At 54.8% G+C, this 21,924-nt stretch overlaps 1 protein-coding gene across 2 annotated transcripts in view; it reads right to left on the bottom strand.

The window, feature by feature from the left end:
• Positions 1–11,232: 11,232 nt before the first annotated feature.
• FAM3B (FAM3 metabolism regulating signaling molecule B) overlaps positions 11,233–21,924 on the bottom strand; it is a 41,999-nt gene continuing 31,307 nt past the window's right edge. For both annotated transcript variants that reach the window (XM_030329799.1, XM_030329800.1), the window contains 5 exons: positions 19,581–19,639; positions 18,331–18,381; positions 17,391–17,478; positions 16,117–16,249; positions 11,233–11,361 (listed from right to left, as the gene is read on the bottom strand). In XM_030329799.1, coding sequence (XP_030185659.1) covers positions 11,272–11,361; positions 16,117–16,249; positions 17,391–17,478; positions 18,331–18,381; positions 19,581–19,639 — 421 coding nt within the window. In that variant the 3' untranslated portion in view covers positions 11,233–11,271. The remainder of the gene's footprint in view (positions 11,362–16,116; positions 16,250–17,390; positions 17,479–18,330; positions 18,382–19,580; positions 19,640–21,924) is intronic.

Below are 21,924 nucleotides of genomic sequence, written 5' to 3'. Positions count from 1 at the left end.
GTGGGCTCCGTGTCACTTGTGGCTGAGGACCAGACAGGAGACCATCAGGCAGGAAGAGATGGGAGGTGGTATCTCTCAGGCCCTCTGGAAGCTAATCTCTGCCCGGCCCTCACTGGTTCTCGCCCAGACTCGTCTGGGAGAGGTGGGTGTTTGGTCTCTCGCCCTTGAACGTCCATGGCCGATGATCACGTAAAGTCAGCACTGTTAGAAATAGTCTGACTGCCGGCCTCCCCAATGCTGCTCCCAGGCTCTTGTCTCCCTTGTACAGCAGCCTTGTGTGCTAGGTCCCTGTTGCACCTTCCAGGCCAAGAAATTAAGTGCAGGGGCCCCTGGCTGGCCCAGTCAATAGAGCGCTTGACTTTTGATCTTGGGATCGTGAGTTCAAGCCCCACTTTGGGCAGAGAGCTTACTGAAAGAAAAAAAAAAGAAGAAAACAGATTGAAGTGCGGGGGGGGGTCAGCTACTGGTCTAAGTCAGGACTCAGACCCACCCCGGGCCACTCCCCGTCACAAACCCTTCCCCGCTATGACCTACACAGCCCATCCTTCCGGGAACAAAGTGGCTGCAGTAGGTTGAGCGGTGTCCTTGGAAGAGCGAACGTGACCTTATTTGGAGAAAGAGTATTTGTAAGACCTGGACGTGGGCCTGAACCCAGCCGCAGGTCAGAGGAGGCAGAGGGAGATTGGAGACACAGATCCGGGGAGAAGGGAGAGACCAGTGTAGACGGAGGTGGGTCTAGACTGATGTGGCCCCAAGCCGAGCATGCCAAGGACCTCAAGGAGCCATCAGGAGCCGGGAGAGGCCTAGGTCCCTCCTCAGAATGTCCAGAGGCACCAGCCCCACCGATGCCTCTATCTGGACCTTCCGGCCTCCAGGCTGTGAGAGGGCACATCTCGGTGGTTTTAAGCTGCTGAATGTGGGTAATTTGCGAAGACAGACTGAGGAAGGTCACAGAGTGGGGACGGCCTGGGGTCTCCAGGCGAACCGGCTGGGCTTTGGGAAGTCCGCTCACGTGCCTCGCCCAGCTGGACTCCTTCCGCTCAGCCCAGCCCCTCCGTCCTCGAGACACTGGGCACAAGTGTGTTTATTTACCTCACCTGCCTTCTTCCTAAACCCCCGGCCTCGTCCCATCTGTCTGTGGGGTGACCTGATGGATGTTTACACAGGCAGGGAGAGCAGGCGGCGTGGACAGAAGGAAGGACATGAGGAGGCACGGTCGTCCGTCAAAGCCAGAGTCCCAGGTTCGGGACTGACGGCCACCAGGCCCGGGACCCAGAACCCTCTCACTTCCGGCGTTCCGTCTGGTCTGCGTGCCCTGCAGGCTAAGGCACGGATTTTCACCGCCACCCTGTGCCTGCGGGGTTCGTGATTCACAGACCAGGATGCAGAACTGCAGGGAAGTGAGGTGCTCAACCAGAGGCCACCAGCTGCTAAGTGGTGGGGTTCAAACCCAGGCAAAACCAGGAGTTGGAGGATGGCACCCAGTCCCAGGTAGGAAGACACGGGTGCGAGCGGAAGACACGGGAGCCGCGTCCCACCACCTGCGCTGCCTGGGCTTAGCTCGCCCTCCAGCCGCATGAGGGGTCTCTCTGAAGCTGCAGCGGGGCCTCCAGCCTGCACCCGCCCGCACCCACCCTGCTCCCAGGTATGCACCTGCCTGCACCCACCTGCACCTGTCCTGCTCCACAACCTGGGGGGGGGGGGGAAGCACAGAGTTAAGCCCCTTGAGGCAACCTGTGACGCGTGCCGGCTGTGACAACTTTGCTCTTCTCTCACCTCTCCGATGTGCACGTTCTTGCCCAGCTCCCTAGGGAGCCCAGTGGCCCACGTGGGGTTGGCTGCACCCACCCAGACCCTACACCTGCTCCCTGGGAACCCCTCCCTGCAAATCTCCGCACAAGGTCCTGTCTTAGGCTCTACTTCCGGGAGGCGGCGACTGAGTCAAAGCAAGGAGAATCAGAGAAAAGCAAGCGGCAGTGCTCTCTCTTGAAGATGAACTTCATGGTCAGATTTCGGGATACATCATTAGAAACCAGGATTAGTTCTGGTGTCGCTCAGCATGGAGGAGGCGTCCGGCACCGGGACCTGGGGGCCGGACTAGCTGTGTGGGTGAGCTGGCCACATCCCTTCATCGTGACACCCCGTGAGGGTGTTAGAGGGCTGAGGGTTTATGCAAAGGCGCAGCACCGGGCCAGGCGCAACGTGACTCCAAGAGTGAAAGCCGGTGCCGGCCTTGTCATTCTCTCCTTCTTGCCACCCCCTTCCGGGGCGCCAGACCCCAGGGCGGGAAGGGCTGCTCCGGCCGAGGAGAAGGCCCTGGGCTCAGTGCCGGCAGACAGAGGGTTCTCCCCACACTTCCTTCCCAGCTGCCAGGGACCCCCGGGGAGGAGGCCCCCCCCCCGTTTCTGTCTTGCTTTCTGTTCTTTTTCATTTTTGTTTTAAACTTCAGAGTTCAGAGAAGCAAGGTGTGACGGGAGGCTCGGGCCAGGCTTTCTCTGTCTCTGAAGCTCCCCCCTCCCCCTTTCTCATGGAGGGGGTGCTCAGAAAGCCAAGCCTGGGGGCAGCTCCTTTAGGGGGCGAGGGGGGCCTGGCCCCCGGGTGCACCTACTGAACTTGGGCCGGAAAGAGGCAGGGAAGGCCCTCCTATGAGGGGTCGGTCAGTCCCACTGACCTGGAGACCTCACGTGAGGAGGGATCCCCAGGGAGGGGCACCTACAAAGTCGCTCTCTCTCTGTTTACTTGTCACCCGTCACCTCATGACAGCAGGTACTGTGCCTTCTGCACTGCTGAGTCCCCCGCCCCAGGCTGGCACCGGGCACATGGCAGGTGCCCCCTAGACTTTGGCTGCACGAACGAATGGGCGGGGGGACCGATACTCCCCTGCGGGGGCTGCGAAGGCCGTTGTTCTAGGGGAGGATTTAGGGGTTCCTCATCCCCTCTCAGAAATAAAACTGGTATCACGCTCCTCCCCGCCCACCTTCCCATCCCGGTTCAGGCCACTTCCGACCTTCCCGCAGCCCTGGCCAAACGCCTCCCCAGCCGCTCTGCCCATCAGCCCCACAGCCCCCTCTCGGCAAACACGTGGACTCTGCCTTCGACACGTCCAGCATCTGACCTCTCACCACCTTGACCCAAGCCACTGTGGATCACATGATCAAGCCATCTCAATCACATGCTGACCTGGCCACCCAGCCTGGTGGCTTTTTACCAGACACGAACCTGCCTGCACCCCACAATCCCGGAAGGGACCCCGCTCCCGGGGGCCCCCGTGAGTGCAAAGCCCCCGCCTCAGCCGTGCTCCCCCGCCCCCCGGCCATTCCTCCCCACCAAGCCTACTCGCAGTGTACTCCTGAGGCCTCACGGACGCCTGCTAACTCACAGAGCCGTGCCCCACCCCCCGGTGGCCCGCTGCCTGTCACAGCCTGTCCCCTGAGCCCCAGCCAAGCCGTGCCCTCCGCCTATAGGCAAAGGCAGAAGCAGCAGAAGTGACGAGAGTCTCCCCACCTGGAGCTCAGTAGCTTCTGTGCACCGTGCGGTCCTGCCAGCCTCGTGCTTTCCTGTTTGCTTTGCATCCCACGCGGCTCGCAGCCTGCCCACCTCCCTTCCCCCCTACAGAGGAAAGGCACCCGTGAGGTTGTTCAGCAGGGACTCAGGTACTCATCACGCCCAGGTCCCTTCCCACGGCCGGTGCGTCCTGGGCTGGAAACCCCTGGCCGTGCACCTGTCAGAGGAGTCGCTGTCATCCCATGTCCATCTGACACCAGCTCCGGGCGGGTTCCCGGACCCAGTCGCAGCATGGGGGTCCCCACACAGGACCAAGCAGTTCTCGGGCACCAGCAGGGGTTCAGCTCTGACACCGGCTGGGAGGAGACAGCAGGGGACCGCCCCGGGCTGTCCTCTGTCCTTGTGACAACCAGGCTGCAGACTGGAGGCTCCAACGGCCTCCTCCTCGGAGGCTTCTACATCACCAGTGCTGCGAAAGGAACTCTGGGAAACCCTCACTGTTTCCGGTTTAGTAAAGGATGTGATAAGGGGCACCTGGGTGGCTCAGTCATTCAGCGTCTGACTCTTGATTTCAGCTCAGGTCGTGATCTCACCACGCTGAGCATGAAGCCTGCTTGAGATTCTCTCTCCCTCTCTCTCCCTCCCCCCTCCCCCCCACTCTCTGTCTCTCAAAGAAAAAAAAAAGGGATGTGATAAATGATATGAATGAACAGCCAGATGAAAGATGTGAAGGGTGAGGTCCCCGGAGAGGGCCTGGAGCTTCCCCGCCCCCCCCAACCCAGACACCACTCAGCCGCCCCTCCACCTGTTCACTAGCCCAGATGCTCCCTATTCAGTCCTCTCGGGGGTTTTATGGAGTCTTCATTACTCAGGCATGACTGACTGAGTCCTCGGCTATTGGTTGACCCAACCTCCAGCCCTCCTCCCCTCCCCGGAAGTGGGGGTGGGGTGGGGGTGGGACCGGAAGTGCCAACCCTCTCCCCTCTGGGCCTCCCTACACCAGCACCTGCCCCAGGGTGGGGTCCAGAGGTCACCTCCATCAATAAATAGAAGATACCTTTATCACTAGGTAGAAGATACCTTCCTCAATGCTTAGGAAATTCCAATGGCTTTTGGAGCCGTGAGCCATGAACTGTGGACAAAGACCAAATATATATGAAAAATACATTCCGGTCATCAGAATGGCCAAATATATGTTTCTTATGAATCATAATATCATACACCTAAAAGATCAAGAATCAGACACCCAACCGACTGAGCCACCTAGGCACCCCTGCTTTTTTTTTGTTTAAGTAAAACTCCCATCAAGAACAAATCCATCGACTTATTTAACCTCCTTAAATAAGGAAATCATGTAAGGTATATTAACCTCTATGAGACAAAAATACAGTAAATTACTTTGCAGAGGGCCAGACTGGAGACGTTCTCCCTCCCGGTGAATCGAGTGCCCCCTTACTCCAGAGAGCAGGGCACACCCATCTGTGCAGCCTGGCCCTTGACGGCAAGGAGGCTCACAAGCAAATCACCGGCGGTCGTAGGGTCGTGGGCCTTGCCGTGCTCCGTGGCTTTGTCCCCAGAGTCTTACCAGGTTTCATTCTTGTTTTATGGTTTTGCGAGCAGGAGTTAGGGGTCCCCAGGAAAAGAAAGATGAGACGTCGCTTTCTTGACATAAGAAAAGTCGTTTTGGGCCCCGGACATCCTGCGATCCTGACCGGCGCTATTTGCCCAAAGCACATTTTTGCAGAGCCTCCTGGGATATGTTGGAACTCCAGAACAGTCCCCAGCAGGTAACCATTTCCAGGGAAGAAAAGAAGGCAAGACCGAGCAGCCACCATCAGGCCAGGAGGTTGCCTTAATGGCATCAGGGACGATCCATCAGCCCCCGCGCTGGTTCCAACGTGCAGACTGGCCCCACACGTTCTTGAGTTATCAGTGCAGGATCTAAACCCCTGTGAGTCTCACTAACACTCCCTGCTTTATGCCTAATCTGTTCCCCACAAAGGCCACTCTTTGCCGGGAAGTCTTGGCATCAGGGTGTAAGTAACACTGTGAAGGCGCCACGCCGCACTACGTGCCATGATACAGAGTAGCAAATGCTAGAAGGCAGGTGCCCTCTCCTCTCGGGGGGGCCAGTTTCCCAGCACCCCACTCAGGTGGCCCTGCGCCACCAGGGTCACAAGCAAGCAGGCACCTGAAGTCCCAACACCAGGCTTTGGGGCTCGAAGTCTGACACCAATTCCAATACATGAGTTTTTTTTACTGTTTATTTATTTTTGAGAGAGAGAGAAACAGAGCATGAGTGGAGGAGGTCAGGGGGAGGGACTGGAAGTTCTAACACTAATCACAGGCCAGCCCCACCCTTAGATGCTTTCCAAAGTGACCTTATTAGCATAACAAAAGACCACACTATCTCCTTGTTGGAAATTCCCAGGGTTTTAGGAGCTCTGTGCCAGGAAGGAAGACTAAATCTTGTGTGTGTGTGTGTGTGTGTGTGTGTGTGTGTTTTCCTAGGGGCATGTGGGTGGCTCAGATGGTTGAGCATCTGACTCTTGATTTCTGCTCAAATTATGATCCAAGGGTAGTTGGATGGATCCCTGTGTCGATTCCCCCCCCCCTGCAGTGTGGAGCCTGCTTAAGATTCTCCCTCTGTCCCTCTCCCTGGTTCATGCTTTCTCTCTCTCTCTCTCTCTCTCTCTTGCAAATTAATTATTTTTTTCTGATATTTGTATATATGGCAAAATGATCACTGCAATAAATGTAGTTACATCTGTCTCCATACATAGCTTCGTTTTTCTTACCATGAGGACTTTTAAGATCTACTCCCTAAGCAACTTGCAAAGACGCAATGCAGTGTTATTAGCCACCCTATTACAAACTCTGGGGAGGTAATATATAGCAGCGTGACTAGTGTTAATATACCTTATAATCACAATATCACAGGGGCACAAGCTCCCGCCCCACCTCCAGACGCGTGTCCACCATCGACGCCGAGCAAAGCGTCCCAGAAGCCACCCCTTTGTGGCCACGGGGCTTTTGGTCAGATTCAGGGTGGGGGACTGCCCTGGGCCCCCAGGCCAGCCACCTCTTCTCTAGAACGCACTCTCTCTGCATCGGCGGGCACCAGCACAGGCCTTTCCAAATCTCACGTGGGGCAGCCTGGGAAACTTGCCTTTTTGTCCCCTGCCTGCCAGCACAAGCCACCGTTCCTGGGAAGTCCTTTGAAAAGGCCAATTGCTGCATGAGGATGTCGTGAATTCCTCCCCCCCCCCCCCCCCCCCCCGCCCCAACCCCACGACCCACGACCCAGCCCTGCTGTCACCTGTGTGCCTTCAGGACAGAGACCAGGTGAGTCACCCGCCCTTCTTCCCTTCGCTCCCACGTGGCGTGTGGACCCCTCCTCCTGAGCGGCAGTGAGAGAAATGACCGGACACCAGGCCCCAGAAATGAGACTGTAGAAACAGCACCCTCCCCGGTGGCTCAGGCGGAGGCCCTCAGCCTCCAGCTGCACATCGGGGTCTCCCGCAGGGCTTGGGGACACAGGATCTGCTGCCCAGGGGAGTCGGATGCCTGAGAATCTGCATGGCTGATGAGTTCTCAGGGGAGGCTGGTGTCGGGCCACAGTCAGGGACCCAGCGACTTAGAGCAGCCGTGTCCTACAGGACATCCCGCGACGGTGGGAACGTTCTGTTCTTTGCTCTCTGATACAGACGGGCGCCACTCCGGCTGCTGAGCCTGAGGACCTGAGCGTCTTACTCTGTTTCATTCTAATTCACTTAAAGAGCCACTGAGCGTGTGGCTCCCATCCTGGACCGTGCCCGGCAGGCCTCTGATCTAAAAGTTCTGAGCTGCCCCGTGGCAGCACGCCTGAGCCACCCAGACAGTTGTCACCCTCTCCCCGTGTTAAGGGCTGCAAACCCAAAGAAGGGAAGTGCATAACCCATTCGTGCAACAACCCATCTGCGCAGTGCACACTCTAGAACCCCTGGCGGGTCGCCCGCTTGGAGAGCTCTCCGCGGGGACGGGAAGACAGCCGGGTCCAGACTAAAGGCGGCTGCCGCCCAGGAGCTCAGCTTTGAGCCGAGCCGGTTGACCTTCTGGTCCTAGGTTGTGTCACCTGCAAAAGCGCAGGCGTGTGCCCCAGCGGTCCTGAAGGCTCCCCGTTCTGTGACGGAGTGGAAGTGAGTGGGGACTTCCCATCCCTAGAGCACGGCTGTCAGGGAACCCCAGGAGCCCTCGGGATGCCGGCGCTGTGCAAGAAACGGGGTGCAGGCCTCAGTCTCTGATCCTCCCCCCAAAATGAAACATTAGAAACCACGGGGGAAAAAAATCCCAAGCACTTCTTGGTTCGTTCATTTTACTTACTGCCTCTGTGGGCAAGTTTTCCTTTAAAGAAGGAATTTAAAGGCTTAACAAATGTTTTCAGCACGCTGGCACTGGGAGCCTTCGAGATCTGTATGCCGTAGGCTCCGAGGCTGAGCTAACTCCAGAGCCCCCCGGGGGAGGGGGGGACCGGGCCGCCGATTCGCAGCGGGTGCTTTCCTGTTTCCCCGCTGACGCCTTGTAGACAGCTGGGGGCGCGTCTGCAGCTCCAGGAAAGGCACAATGAGGGCACCGCTCGGAGAAGCTGGACAGAGCGACTCCAGCTTCTGCAGGGGCAGCGGGGAACCCCTGTCGGCGTCCAAAGAGAACCCCCTCCTGCCGGCTCCTAATCCCAGTGGCCGCTCCAAGAGGACGCAGGGGCGCCCGAGTGTTCAAAGTGCCGGGCGGGGGTCCTTGCAGCCGGTGGATGGGGACGTGCCCAGCTCACGGGGGGTGACAATGGAGCCCCCACCCCAGGGTGGGCGGGCGCGAGGAGTGGAGGGTCCACAAGCAAGCAGGCTGGGCACATGGGACAGCCTGTCGGCCCTCACGCAGGGTGCCGTCCGTGGTGGACTGGCCCGGGCCGGCAGTGGCAATGTGTGGGCCAGATGCGACAAAGGTCCACTAAGCGGCTGGTGCATCCCAGCTGGAGACGCCCTTTTCTCCAGGAAAGGCTTGTTCGGGAGTAAGCTCCCTTCTCAGTTTTGTGGTGTTCGGATCAGACGCATCTTTTTTACAAAATTTCTTTATGTTTACTTTTGAGAGAGCGAGAGACAGAGAGCACGACCGGGGGAGGGGCAGAGAGAGGGAGACACAGAATCGGAAGCAGGCTCCAGGCTCTGAGCCGTCAGCACAGAGCCCGACGCGGGGCTCGAACCCCCGGACCGCGAGATCGTGACCTGAGCGGAAGTCAGATGCCTAACTGACTGAGCACCCAGGCACCCCAAAGTCCAAGGCATCTTGAAAATGGAGATGCTGAGGTTGGTGGGGGTAGGGGGGCAGAGGCTTGAGGCCCTGGTAGCCTCTCTGGAAGGGGCAGCTGCTTCCAGACTCCCCTGCTGCTGGGCTTGAGCCTGCCATAGGGAAGGGCAGGGTCTGCGCTCCTCCGGGGAGGGTTCACCCCTGCTCTGCCCCGGAGAGGGGTGCTTCGACCTACCCCGGCATGCCCATCTCTGGCTGGCTGGCACGTTTTTCTTTTCTTTTTTTTTTTTAATCGACTATTTTTAAAGCAGTTACAGGCTCAAAGCAAAAGGGACAGGAAGGCGCAGTTTTCGCCCACCTCCCGGCGCCCCCACTGTGGACATCCCCACCAGAGTGGGGCCGTGGTCCCGGTGGAGGAACCCGCCCCGACACAGCGCCACCCGGAGTCCACGGTTTGCATCAAGCTCGCTCTCGGTGGTGGGCCTTCTGTGGCTTTGACGTTGACAGGTCGTCTGAGCCCCGCCCGGCCACCCCACCCCCACCCCGAGGCCTGCCCGCGGCCCCCACTCTGCCACCCCCTCAGTGACCACCTCACTGTCTCCAGCTACCTCTGGTCCAGAGCCCCTGACTCCTCCTGCAGAGGGGGCCAAAGGGGCTTCCGGGAGGTGGTTGGTGAGGACACTGGGCTCTGCGGGGAGGAAGCACTCAGGGGACACCGTCAGCACAGCCGTCCCACGGCTGACACTGTTCCTGGGCCGTGAGCCGCCCCGTGCAGACAGGGAACAGATGCTTTCAGGAAAGTTCCGCGAGACCTGCCGGAAGAAAACCCTGTGGCGGGGGCCTAGCCCGCAGCAGTGCCCCAGGCCTAAAGTGTCACACGCGCTAATGTGGAGCCATCGCACCGGCCATGTTATGTAACGGAATACAATGAAAGCTCAGGTAGAAAACATAAACCTGATGAGGAGGACATTTTCAGGAAGCTTTGTGTTTGGCCGGCAGTCAGCTTGGCCAGCGAGCGTCAGCAGGTGGCACGGTGAGAAGGGACATGGGGACCTCCCCAGCGCTGGCGCCCGGGGGGGCCATGACCACGTCCACACTCAGTGCCCTTGTAAGCAGGAGACAGGACAGGGACGGTTCAGGGTCCTGTGCCCCTGGTGGGGACGCGCCAGTGAAGGCCACCGCAGGTGCCCGAAGAGACCGAGGGGCCCCAGTGCTGTGTCAGGGTGGGGGTGTCACGGGAGCCTCGCATCCCGGGGCAGGACTGTGGGATGTGCTAGGCCAGGAGGCCCCGAGGCCTCATCAAGTTCACGGTGCTATGCAAATGTAGTGATCCCCGTCAGAATAAAATATGCTCCCTCCTCGCCTTTAGTACAGAAAGGTCTATGGGCACGAGAGTTTAGAACCACAAGGCAACTGTATCCGTGTCCCTCGGGCCGCATACAGCCTGGGTGACTCAAACAGCAGACGCTGACTCTCAGTCTGGAGGCCAGAAGTCCGAGGGGTTGCCCTGACCCCGTGCCCTCCACGGGCTCCCGGGGAGCGTCTGCTCCAGGCCTCGCCCCAGGCTTCTAGGGGTTTGCTGGTGTCTTCGGGGTTCCTTGGCTGGTGGAGGCATCACCCAGATCTCTGCGTCCATCCTTACAGGGCACTCTCCCTGTGTGCGCGTCCGCGTCCACATTCCCCCTTTCCACAGGGACACAGTCACGCTGGCTCACGGCCCACCCCACTCCATCTAACCCACTGCATCTGCAATGACCTGATTTCCAAAAAGGGTCACGTTCGGAGGCACCAGGGGTTAGGATTTCAACGTATGAATTTTGCGTGTGACTTCCTTACCCCCAAGCCCCGTATCTCATGATACGTCCTCCGGTAAGTGGGGGGTATACAGTTGTCCTCCTGACAGCAGACCCTGCTCACCCTGCCCGGGCTCCTCCCTCCAATCCCCGCCCGCAGAGAGACACCCCCACGTTCACGGGAGAGACTGGGTCTCCCTCACTTCCATGATGCTGGTGCCAGAAGGCAGGTGAGGCCAGATTGCTGGGGCGAATGAGTAAGTTCACGGACCCCCAGGAAGAGTTTAAGGGCTTAGCTGGAGTGGACCAAGGCAGCTCTGGTAAGCCCTCTGTGCGCAGTCTCCTGGGAGAGCCAGGTCCGAAACGAGGGTGTGCCTGGTGCTAACACAATAAAGGTTTTGTCTATGCAGGGCAGTCTACGTGAAGCTCGCTTCCCCCAGAAGCTCCTTGCCAGGCCAGACCCTCCCTCCCCTCACAATTCCTACCCATGTCAGCCTTCCTGCTCATTAGTGCCCTCACTAGATAAATCCCGGCGTAAAAACACCGTGTGCCAAGGTTGTATCCAGCTAGCAAATACTGCTCGGTTGAAGACAGACTCCAAATACTCATCAGATATCGACCGTTGGTTAAGATGCTCGGGTCATTCCACACGGTGTTGGTCTATACATAACCTATTTATTAAGGTCGCGCAACGTTAGCTTGTTTTTTTCGGTATGCAGCCTTCTATCTGTACCTCTGCAGGCCAGCCAGAGTATCTGTTCCTTGCACTGTCAGAGTGGTTGATCTGTGTAAAAAAAGAAAAAGAATTTTCTGTATCCACCAATCTAATTAACAAATATTTAATGTGTCAGCGATGAGCAAAGTCATAAAAACAGAATCACTTCCTAAAATGGGATTCGCTCCAAACTACTCTGGGTACTTGATTTTTTTTTTTCCCAACATGTTTCTTAATAATAATGGAGAAAAAATAATAATATTGGAGCCAGGGGGGCGCCTGGGTGGCTCAGTTGGTTAAGCGTCCAACTTTGGCTCAGGTCATGATCTCGCGGTCTGTGAGTTTGAGCCTGCTTCGGATTCCGTGTCTCCCTTTCTCTCTCTGTTCCTCCCCTGCTCGCGCTCCCTGTCTCTCTCAAAAACAAACAGACATTAAAAAAAGTCTGTTTAATAATATTGGAACTAGGTGTTAATGCAGCTCTAGAACTTTCTTCAATGATGTAGATATCTAACCAGGAGTCTATGCTATCCCGTAGAGTCACATTTGGGTTAGTGAGTACTGAAAATGTGGCTACTATGACTAAGGAACTCATTTTTTTTTTTTTACTTTTTCAAAAATGTTTATTTGGGGAGAGAAAGAGAGAGTACGCACATGTGTGTGCGAGTGGGGGAGGGGCAGAGAAACACAAGGAGAGAGAGAGGAGCCCAAGCAGGCTCTGGGCCATCAGTGCAGAGCCCGGTGTGGGGCTCGACCTCGTGAACCGCGAGAAATCAAGAGTCCAATGCTTAACACGCTGAGCCACCCGGGCACCCCTAAACTCTATTTAATTTAAATAAATTTAAATGTAAATGCAAATTTGGCCAGGAGCTGCCTTATTGGACCGCATAGCTCGAACACCTACTTTCCAATTCTCTGGGAGTAGGACTGTATGTTTTTCAGGGAAACTGTACAGTCCCTTGCTCAGCAAATGTGTGCTCATCCTGACTGGGCTTTAGTTTTTCACGTCTTTGATCCTTTCACAGATAACGGAACGCCTTAATCTAAAGCACAGGAGGGATCACACGCATCGTTATGGGACTGTAGTTTCCGTAACTTGCCAGGAGTTTCATTCCGGTTTTACATTCCTTTTTTTATAGAACAGATTTACTAAGATAAAATTCACATTGAAAGTGTAGAATCAGGGGCGCCCGGGTGGCTCCGTCGGTTAAGCGTCCGACTTTGGCTCAGGTCATGATCTCACAGCTTGTGAGTTCGAGCCCCGCGTCGGGCTCTGTGCTGACGGCTCGGAGCCTGGGGCCTGCTTCGGATTCTGTGTCTCCCTCCCTCTCTGCCCCTCCCCTACTCATGCTCTATCTCTCTCTGTCTCTCAAAAATCAATACACATTAAAAAAATTTTTTTCATAAGAAAAAATAAAGTATAGAATCAGGGGTCATTCCTAGCCATTCAGTGGCCCGAGCAGGAGAAGCTGTGGACCAGTCCTCAGCGACAGGCTGACTGCTCAGTCTCCAGTGGTAAAGTGCCAAACAGGCAGAGAGGGCACCTGCCCGCCTCAGGCCAGCGTGACCTCAGGAGCCGGAGCAGCCCGTTCACCCGGAAATTCCTCTTTGGTCCCAGCCTCTCCAGGAGCAACCTGTTCTTCCCTTACAATGTCTTCAGGCCTCCGTAGAAGCGGAAATCAGTTCCCACAGCCACCCACGCGCAGAACCTTCCAGGCCGGCGTCCCCCCGAGTGAGCTCCCTTGGCGTTGCACGGGATGGTGACCGGTCCACGCAGCGCAGAGGAGAGTTGGGGCCGCACAGAGCGACGGGAAGCAGGTTAACATGAGACGCCTCCCTGGGAGGCTGGTGGTCAGTCCTGGGGTCCGCAACCGCCACCCGTAACCGCCTGGATCTGCTTCCGGAGGGTTCCAGGAGCGAAGCGGCCAGCTGCAGCCCAGCTCGCTGGCCAGGGATTCCTGGGTGAGAGGGACACTGGCATCAGCTGGGTTTTCGATGGCCACAGTGGCACGAGCTGCCGGCAGAAGCTTCTCCCGGTTCTCCTCAGGTTCATGACGTAGACGCCACCACTCCTCCTTCTGTGGAGGTGCTGTTCCACCTGGAAGTCAAGGTTGGTGCCGCCTAGGTGGGTTCCCGCTGCAAGGAATTCAAGGACATCCTCCTCCTCTGCCTGCAGGACGTCAAGGTCCCGGACGCCGCGAGTCTCCCCGTAAGATACCACAGGCACGCGGAACGATGACGGACGGATCCCTCCCTGGGTAGCTCGGAAGAAAGCAAGCGTCTTACGTTTTAAGATTCAGTCTGGTGTGTAGAGGGCTGGTGGAGGCTTCCGAACGCGAGGATGACCCACGGGCTGTGTCCTGGAAACAGCAGGGGGCTGGATGCGACAGTGGCTGGGGGCCACCCAGGGCTCCGGAGGCCCATCCCACACAGCCAGACGTCACCCTCGGGGAAGTCCACGCAGCAAGTCCGCATATCCAAATCAGGAAGACATGTGAATCCCCCGACAGTACCCGACTCGAGCTCTGGGTGAGATGAGGCCCCCAGCTCGGGCCTCACCGGCATCTGAGCAAACCCCCTTGAGTGTCCCCAAGCCGCGGCTCTAACAGCCCTCACGAGACCCGCTCACGGGTTCAGGTCTCATCCGGATACTCTTGTAGCCCCTGCAGCAAAAATCTTCAACCCTCCCATGCAGGGAAGACACGCGTTTTCCCAAAATTCCCTTCGAGCCCCCCCTCCCACCCCCTGCCCCCCACCCACCGTTTCAAAACACATGGGTTCTCTGAACTCAGGACCGCGTTTGGAAACCCACTCTTTCCTTGATTCCTCCTCTTCCAGAAACTTTTTCTCGCAGAGAAGCCTGGAGAGCAAGGGCCACTGCTACTTTGCAATTCAAATGAGGTTTTATTTTAAGTGTCTTAGCTGAACATTAGTAGGGAACCTGTTTGTTGAGATGTTAACGTTGAGTTAGAAGGGATTCAAGCCTCACGCCTGGCTTTTCTGATACTGAGGACCCACTCAGGCACCAGAGGGCGGGGTGGTGAGGGCAGTGCGCCCCTAGGCGGCCCGGCTTGGGCTCTGGCTGGGGTCCCTGACCTGAGGCAGGTGGCGTGGGGGTGGAGCCAGGCACCCAGACAGGGTGAGGGAGCTGGTGGAGAAGGGTGGGGTGGGGCGGGCAGATAGGGAGGACACAGGGTAAGAGAGCTGGGGCAAGGGCCTCCACCCCGCTGTGCAAATCAGGGCAACGGGTCCAACCCTTCCTGTGCGTCAGAATCACCAGCCAGCTCCCACCCTGAGACTCCAGTCCGGCTGGCCTGCATACGGCCTGGGCATCAGTGTTTTACAGAGACTCAGGTTGGGGACGGCAGGTTGGGGGTGGACGAGTGCGACGTGGCGGGGCAGGGGAAGCTCCGGGAAGTTGCTCTCTGCTCATCGTTCCCACTCAATCCCCAGGGACCCTTATGTGGCTGCGCCTGGCCCCTGGCTCAGCTCACCTCGCGGAGCAGAGTGGGTCCAGGCGGCCCTGGCCCAGACAAGCGCTACCACGCGGAGCCCAGGGAACGCCCTTCTCATTAGGACAGGTCGCTGAGGTCCCTGCTGGGCACTGGGTGTCCGGACCCAGTCATTAGTAACAAGAAGTCTACGCTAGGGCGCCGGGTAAACACTCCTAACGTGTTGTGCGAGGCTGGCTTCCTGTCGGTAAAAGAACCTGAGAGTTACAAGGGGAAACGTGCTTTTTTAGAGGCGTGCTAAAATAACCCCGGCTGCCCAGCCTCCAGAGTGCTACGGCGGAGGGCATCAGAGAAGCCGAGGGCCTTCCCTTGGGAGCTGGTCGCGACGTTACCTGGTTGTGCGGCCACACTGAAGCCCCACCTCTCCCAGCCCCCGTCTCCAGCCAGGGTGGTCCTTCGAACGAGGAGAGACCCCCCCCCTGCTGTCTCTGCACGTCTCCCTTCCCAGACGCGTCACCACACCAGAGGGCGCCAGGAGGGCACCTGGCCTGAAGTCGGAAGCAGCCTCTTACAACGGCCTCCAGACGCCCACTGCCTCCTTGCGAGTCTCCGGCTCCTCGAAAGGAGGCGCCTCTCCTGCGCAGGAGCAGCTGGGGCCCTCACTCCGATGCCGCTAACCCCTCCTGTCCAGGAGCTGTCGTGTGTCCCAGCGAGCGGCGACTCTGCAAGGGGCTGTGTGACGGTCCCCAGGGGCGCCCGCTTGTGACCCCCAGGACAGGTGCCGATGCTCCGTTGGAAGTTTCACAGGCGACCGACTTCCTGCATTAGAAACCTTACTCTCTCGGTCTTTGCTCTCCCTCCACGAAGAGGACACGGTGGCGGGGACTCGATGACGCGTGGACTTCTGGCAACAACACCGATGAAGGCTGCATTCATCCCGCGTGTGTCTGGCACCCGCTGCCTTAAGCGCATCACGTGCACAGGCCGGGTGAGTCCCCAAACCGGCGCGGCTACGGGCCTCACGGCCAAGGGGAAGGACAGAGAGGCTTGTCCCGGACTGCGGAGTCTCAAGCGTCCTCGGCTTTTAAACAGGCTTGGGCAGTGTGAACTTGAGTCGAGCGCCTTTTCACGGTGTAACGTGAAAAGGGTTACCCACACCGTGCGATGGGCTCTTTCACCTAGAAGGGCATCTCGAACACCTCCCCGTGATTCTTCCCGGACTTGGGAATGCAGAGGCCCAGGCCACGAGCCCACGCGGCCGGCCTGGCGCAGGAATGTCTCGGAGGTAGGCGGCCGTACCCAACCCACAGCCTTTCAAATCACAGAGCGCGCTCTACGGACCGTTTGTGGGAAAGGACCTTTGAAAAACACTTACACTTTCTCTCTGAATTTCTTCGGGAAGTTGAAGGCCTTTGGCTGTGACAAATACCCAGCTCGACCTGAACTGTATGTTCCTGATGTGTTTACTTCCAAGTCCTTCTATGACCTTCTTGGCGTCCTCCTTCAACCTGGGGGGAGAAGGGAGGGCGTGTGAAGGTCGCATGTGGAGACACCAGAGGGTCACCCCTCTTTGTCCTGGGAAAGGGGCTTCTAAAGCAATCTACCTCCTCCTGGCGTAAACAGTGGGAGGATATCGGATTTCTAAACACGTGACAACATCAGGGACCCCTTAAGACCAGTGTGGGACGCACAGTTTTAACTCTCGATTCTCAAAAGCCCTGTGTCTTGGGGTGCAGTCACGTCCTCGCATCCAGCCAACGTAACCACTGGGCTCTGCTGTCCCTCCTGTTTCCTGACCACAAAATAAGCAGACAGAAGTTGCTGAAAGATGACAGCAAAGGTCAGAACGGTCCCTTTCATTTTCACAAAGGTCAGTATCAAAAAAGAAAACAAAAAATGGAAAACAAGGCCAACCATCGTAAAAGCGTGCAATTTCGAGTAAGCAGAGGAAGGAAGGCAGCAAGGAAAGGAAAAAAACAAAAACAAAACAATGAGCTCAGAGTTTCCCCCGAGGGAGCGAAGTCGGAATTTTTCCAAGTGTGCACCAGATAGCTTCAGTCTGGTAAGATCCTCTATTAAAAACAAGGGCTGGGGTCACATAAAGCTGGGAATGCTGGGTTCGGGAACCACCTTGGAAACGCAGTGCACAGAAGCACTTGGAGGTCCTTGGAAGTCTGGCAGCGAAGGTGCACGCGTTTACCCAGAATTGCGAGAAACGCGGAGCCAGATGGACCTCTCCCTACGGAAAGTACTGTGCGTGTGTGGGCGTGTCTTTTTCATTCTATTGGTGCTCCTGCAGAGAATTTTCTCAACTCCCTTTCCTATTTCTGTAAGTCCAGCCCTGGGTTTAAGCTTTTTTGGGCCAAGGGTTAGCCTTCCTGCGCTAGTTGTGGTCAGTGATGGCTCCGTCTTGCTACCTGGAAAGATTCTTTAGCTTCTAGTACTGACTTACCCCTGGCTACTCATGGGTTTTTTAGGAACACAGGCTGCTTTGTCAGAGGCTCCCATTCTTTCTCCTTAAGAAAGCATCCTGCCCTTTGGATTTGTGTTCTTTCCTACAGGATGCTCTTGAGGGGCCCTGTTGCTGGCCTGGCGCTCTCTGCCAGCTGGCCTCCCCCCCGCCGCTGCGACAAATCTGTACACGCTCACCTGCTGGCGCCGTCATCGTGGGTCACCATGAAAAGCAACGACTTTGACGGTGCGCTCTGAATAAAGTTTATCATCTGTCCGGAGTTATCTGTTGGGTCAAGGCAAATCAATCAGTTTTAGGGTCTTCCCAGTCCACTGGGAAGCTGAGCCTCCTCTGCTCTTAGCTGCTGTGTTTGCTCGGAATCTTCCAGTTCCTGGAGCTCCTCCCACGACCACGTGAATGGTACTCCTGGTCCACGAGTGAGTGGGCCGCTGGGCTCCACGGAGCAACCAGCAGAGGGGTGAGGGGCACGGGCGGCTCCTTAAGATTCTATGACTCGACCTTGAGACCGCAGCACACGTGGCCCGTTCTCTGCAATGACTAATGAAGCCCTGACCCGAGAGGAACCATCTGACAGCAGAGTGGCCCCAGGACACTCATGTGCAGAATGGGGGTGAGAAATCAGACGTGCTGACCAGACCGAGCATGGTAGGTCTTGTGGAAAGAACAGGAAGGGCTAATCTCAAGCCCCCATGGTTTTACCACGGGGGCTTGTCATTTACAGTGACGCTTCTGTTACTTACAGAGTAAAAATGCGTAGTGCCCAACAGGCGCATCCAGCCATCTCTTAATTTCTCTGTTGTCCTTATAAAGACTTGTTTTTTTTTTTAAAAAAATTTTTTTTCAACGTTTATTTATTTTTGGGACAGAGAGAGACAGAGCATGAACGGGGGAGGGGCAGAGAGAGAGGGAGACACAGAATCGGAAACAGGCTCCAGGCTCCGAGCCGTCAGCCCAGAGCCCGACGCGGGGCTCGAACTCACGGACCGTGAGATGGTGACCTGAGCCAAAGTCAGACGCTTAACCGACTGAGCCACCCAGGCGCCCCTATCTGTGTTTTCTTTTTAATCTTAATGTTTAGAATTCATTTTAATTTTCATAGGAAAAGAGTTTTCTTACCTCCTTCAAACATATCAAAATACTGTGTTGCCGTCACTTTCCCAGTCATATCTAAAAATAAAAAGAAATAGTTTTTAAAAGAAAGTTCACTGGACCCCGGGATGCATTTGTGGCACCACGGTGCTCAAAACGACACATTCCTCTTTCCAGGAAGCGTGGCTGCTGTGGGCAGGTCAGGTCATGGCTGAACAGCTGTTCTAGAACTTTCCTCCTGTCTGCTTTCAGTTAGGTGGACCCTACCCTTTCCTGCCACACCCACCTCTCCCACAGAAACACTGGGGTGCCCACCTCAGCCCTCTCCGCTTCATGTTTTAATTTCCCAGCCGGATTCCCAGAGCAGGAACATTTTCTCTGGTTCCCACAGCCCCGCGATCAGGGGACCACGTGCTCAGCCTGCTGTCAGGCACAGGACACACACAAAACCCATTCCCCGGGGCGCCTGGGTGGCACAGTCGGTTAAGCGTCCGACTTCAGCCAGGTCACGATCTCGCGGTCCGTGAGTTCGAGCCCCGCGTCGGGCTCTGGGCTGATGGCTCCGAGCCTGGAGCCTGTTTCTGATTCTGTGTCTCCCTCTCTCTCTGCCCCTCCCCCGTTCATGCTCTGTCTCTCTCTGTCCCAAAAATAAATAAACGTTGAAAAACCCATTCCCCAAGCCTGCAACAGTTCTCACGGTCATGGGCCCCCGGTGGCAATCGTGACAGGATGTCTTTCCCAGGTCTACGAGGATGCCAAGCTTGGCTTCCCCTGAGGCCCAAGTGGCATTTTCTCACAGAGGTGGGGACTGGCTGCTGGTGCCACCCTCTGCAGGGCTCGTAGGAATCCAAGAGCAATGCCAGACCAGTCTGTGCCCCCATAGCATGCTTAGCTGGTTTTAACCCTGCCTTCTGTGGGCCCTTTTTATTTTTGGGGGGTTTTTAAAAGCCTATTTATATTTGGCTTTTTAAAAAAGTTTATTTATTTTTAGCAAACTCTACACCCAACATGGAGCTCGAACTCACGACCCTGAGGTCAAGAGTTGCACACTCCTCTGACTGACCCAGCTAGGAGCCCCCCACCCCATTTTTTTTGTAGAAACCACAAATAATCTGGACAGTGAGGCATTATAAAAATAACCCAAAAATTTAAAAACACATTCAGATACAAGCCTAGACTAGATCGTGTGCAAAAATAATAAAAAACCCAAGGTATCTTTGAAAACCCAATCATGGGAGCTTTTAGAGAAGTTTGAAAGAAAACATTTAATAACTCACAGTTGACAATGGCAATATTTATTCCTCTTCCAACATTTCCAGTCTTTTCTCCTATAAGCCTGAAATATAAATAAGGGTCAGTCAAAGAGTCCGTTTCTTATTAAGCAATGAGTAGCCCTCCCCATTCCATAAAATCTTCTCTCGACAGAGACACTGCCATTGGTGCTTACCATCCCGTCACAGGTCCGCACCGGCCTTGGCCCAGCGCCCTTGAAAGTCACCCCCATACTTGCTCCGCACATACCCAAATGGCCAGGAAAAGGAAAATCAAGTATTTGTGTAGCGCAGGCTCTTGACAAATATTGTTTCACTGAATCCTCGACCATCTCACCACCATTCATTTTTCCAACTTACAGCTATGAAGTCCTCAGAGGTGGGTCAGTTGGAAATAGACCTAACTCAAGGCTGGTACCCACATATACACCCTCTGTCCTCGTACTGACGGAGGCTTTGCTTGACTCTTGATGATCCTTTTATCCAGCCACAAAGCGGAACCCAGCTTACCTCCTCAAAGAAATGCCTTATATCATGTCACTTAATTTTCACTTTTAAATTGGAGAATAGGAAATGTCAACTTCAAACGAATTGTGCCCTAAAACCAGTAAGAAGACTGACCTTCCGGAAGATGGTATCTATTACTGAAGATCCTGGAAGTGTGTGTGTGTGTGTGTGTGTGTGTGTGTGTGTGCATGTACCCTCTGTCAAGTTTTATAATCAGCGATACAGTCACAACAAGAAGCTGGAAGTTTCCCTCCTTTTCCCATGCTTGGGAGCAGTGAATATGGCACTATATAATATGTTGCTCTTGACATGTTTACCAAAATTCTCCTGGGGGCTTTCCAGGCTAAGTCCTTTTTGGAGGCATAGCTTTTTGACAATTTTTGAGAATATTCTATAGTATCTTGAAAAAGAAAAAGAAACTTACATTTGTGATCATGGCAAGTGGGGTCACCTGAACCTAACGTCTCAGAGAGAAAAATTTAAAAACGGGACTTGAAGAGTGTATCTACTTGACTGTACTGGAGACCTAACAAGGAAGTGAAGAGTTCCAAAGCCAGGATGTGGGAGAACACTAAGTTTCAAGCAGGTGAGCTCAGCATGTAAATCTACTTTGCCTCAGGAGCATTTGCTAATTCCAGAAAAAGTGTCAAAAAAGAAGAGTAGCACTTTTGACAACCATGTGAGGCTAGTGGGACAGAAGTTGGAAGCTGGGCCCACCAAACGGAAGGCCACGTCAAATCCTCCAATCTCTTTGGGTTGGGATCAAAAACAGATGAATCTTAAAAACAAGAATGAACCAGAAATAGATCAGAACTTGAATAGCTGCCTCCAAATTTTAAGTCAACTGGATGACCCCCGCCCCCGCCAAATCTCAATCCTTAGCATTTATTCAGATCGTTCTATTCTGCTAATGGTTCCAAGTCCTTGGTATAAGCAAACAAAAATCCCCAGAAGAATATATCATCTAATGCCTTAAGAAAAAATCACCACAACTTCTCAAACGCATGGTCTGTCACACTATCAAATGTCACCTGGCACATAAGGAGAGATGCCAACGTAAACAAGTGTCGATGAGACAGGAGAAAATAATAGAGAATAGTGACGATGTGTGAGGGTTCCAAATAGATTGCCCAACAGACTTTACGATAAAGAAGATAATAAATGAAACAATATAGATATTATAGATAATATAGATATAATATAGATATAGATAATACGATATAGATGTAATATAGACAATAAATGAAAATTTTTGAACTGGAAACTACAAAAACTGACATGAAGATTAGAAGAAGAGTAAAATGAAGCTCTAAAACTAAAATCGTTTAACAATCGGTAGTTAACAGAGGGGTTTAACAGCAGATTAGGCACAGAAGAACCGGTGAACTGAACGACAGTTCAGAGGAAAAGAGCTCTGTCTACAAGGAAAACCAGAGAGATACAAGGATGGAAAATACAAAATAGAATGAAGGCTATAGAGAATATAATAAATAATAAGATCTGACATATGTTTCGTTAGGAGTCTCATAGGAACAGAAGGTTAATGGAGAAGAAGATGCAACGTCAGAGAATTTGTTAGATGTATGAAAGCCTTCAATTCACACATATTTAAGAAGTACAATGAGGGGCTCCTTGGTGGCTCAGTCGGTTGACCATCCAACTTCGGCTCAGGTCATGATCTCGCAGTCTGAGTTCCAGCCCACGCCGGGCTCTGTACTGATGGCTCAGAGCCTGGAGCCTGTTTCAGATTCTGTGTCTCCCTCTCTCTCTGCCCCTTCCCCGCTCATGCGCTGTCTCTCTCTGTCTCAAAAATAAATAAACGTTAAAAAAAATTTTTTTTAAA

Source organism: Lynx canadensis, chromosome C2 (assembly GCF_007474595.2).
Source record: "Lynx canadensis isolate LIC74 chromosome C2, mLynCan4.pri.v2, whole genome shotgun sequence".
In the NCBI taxonomy this organism is placed as follows: Eukaryota; Metazoa; Chordata; class Mammalia; order Carnivora; family Felidae; genus Lynx; species Lynx canadensis.
The sequence above is the reverse complement of the archived record's forward strand: the minus strand, read 5'-3'. Positions and strand labels throughout refer to the sequence as shown.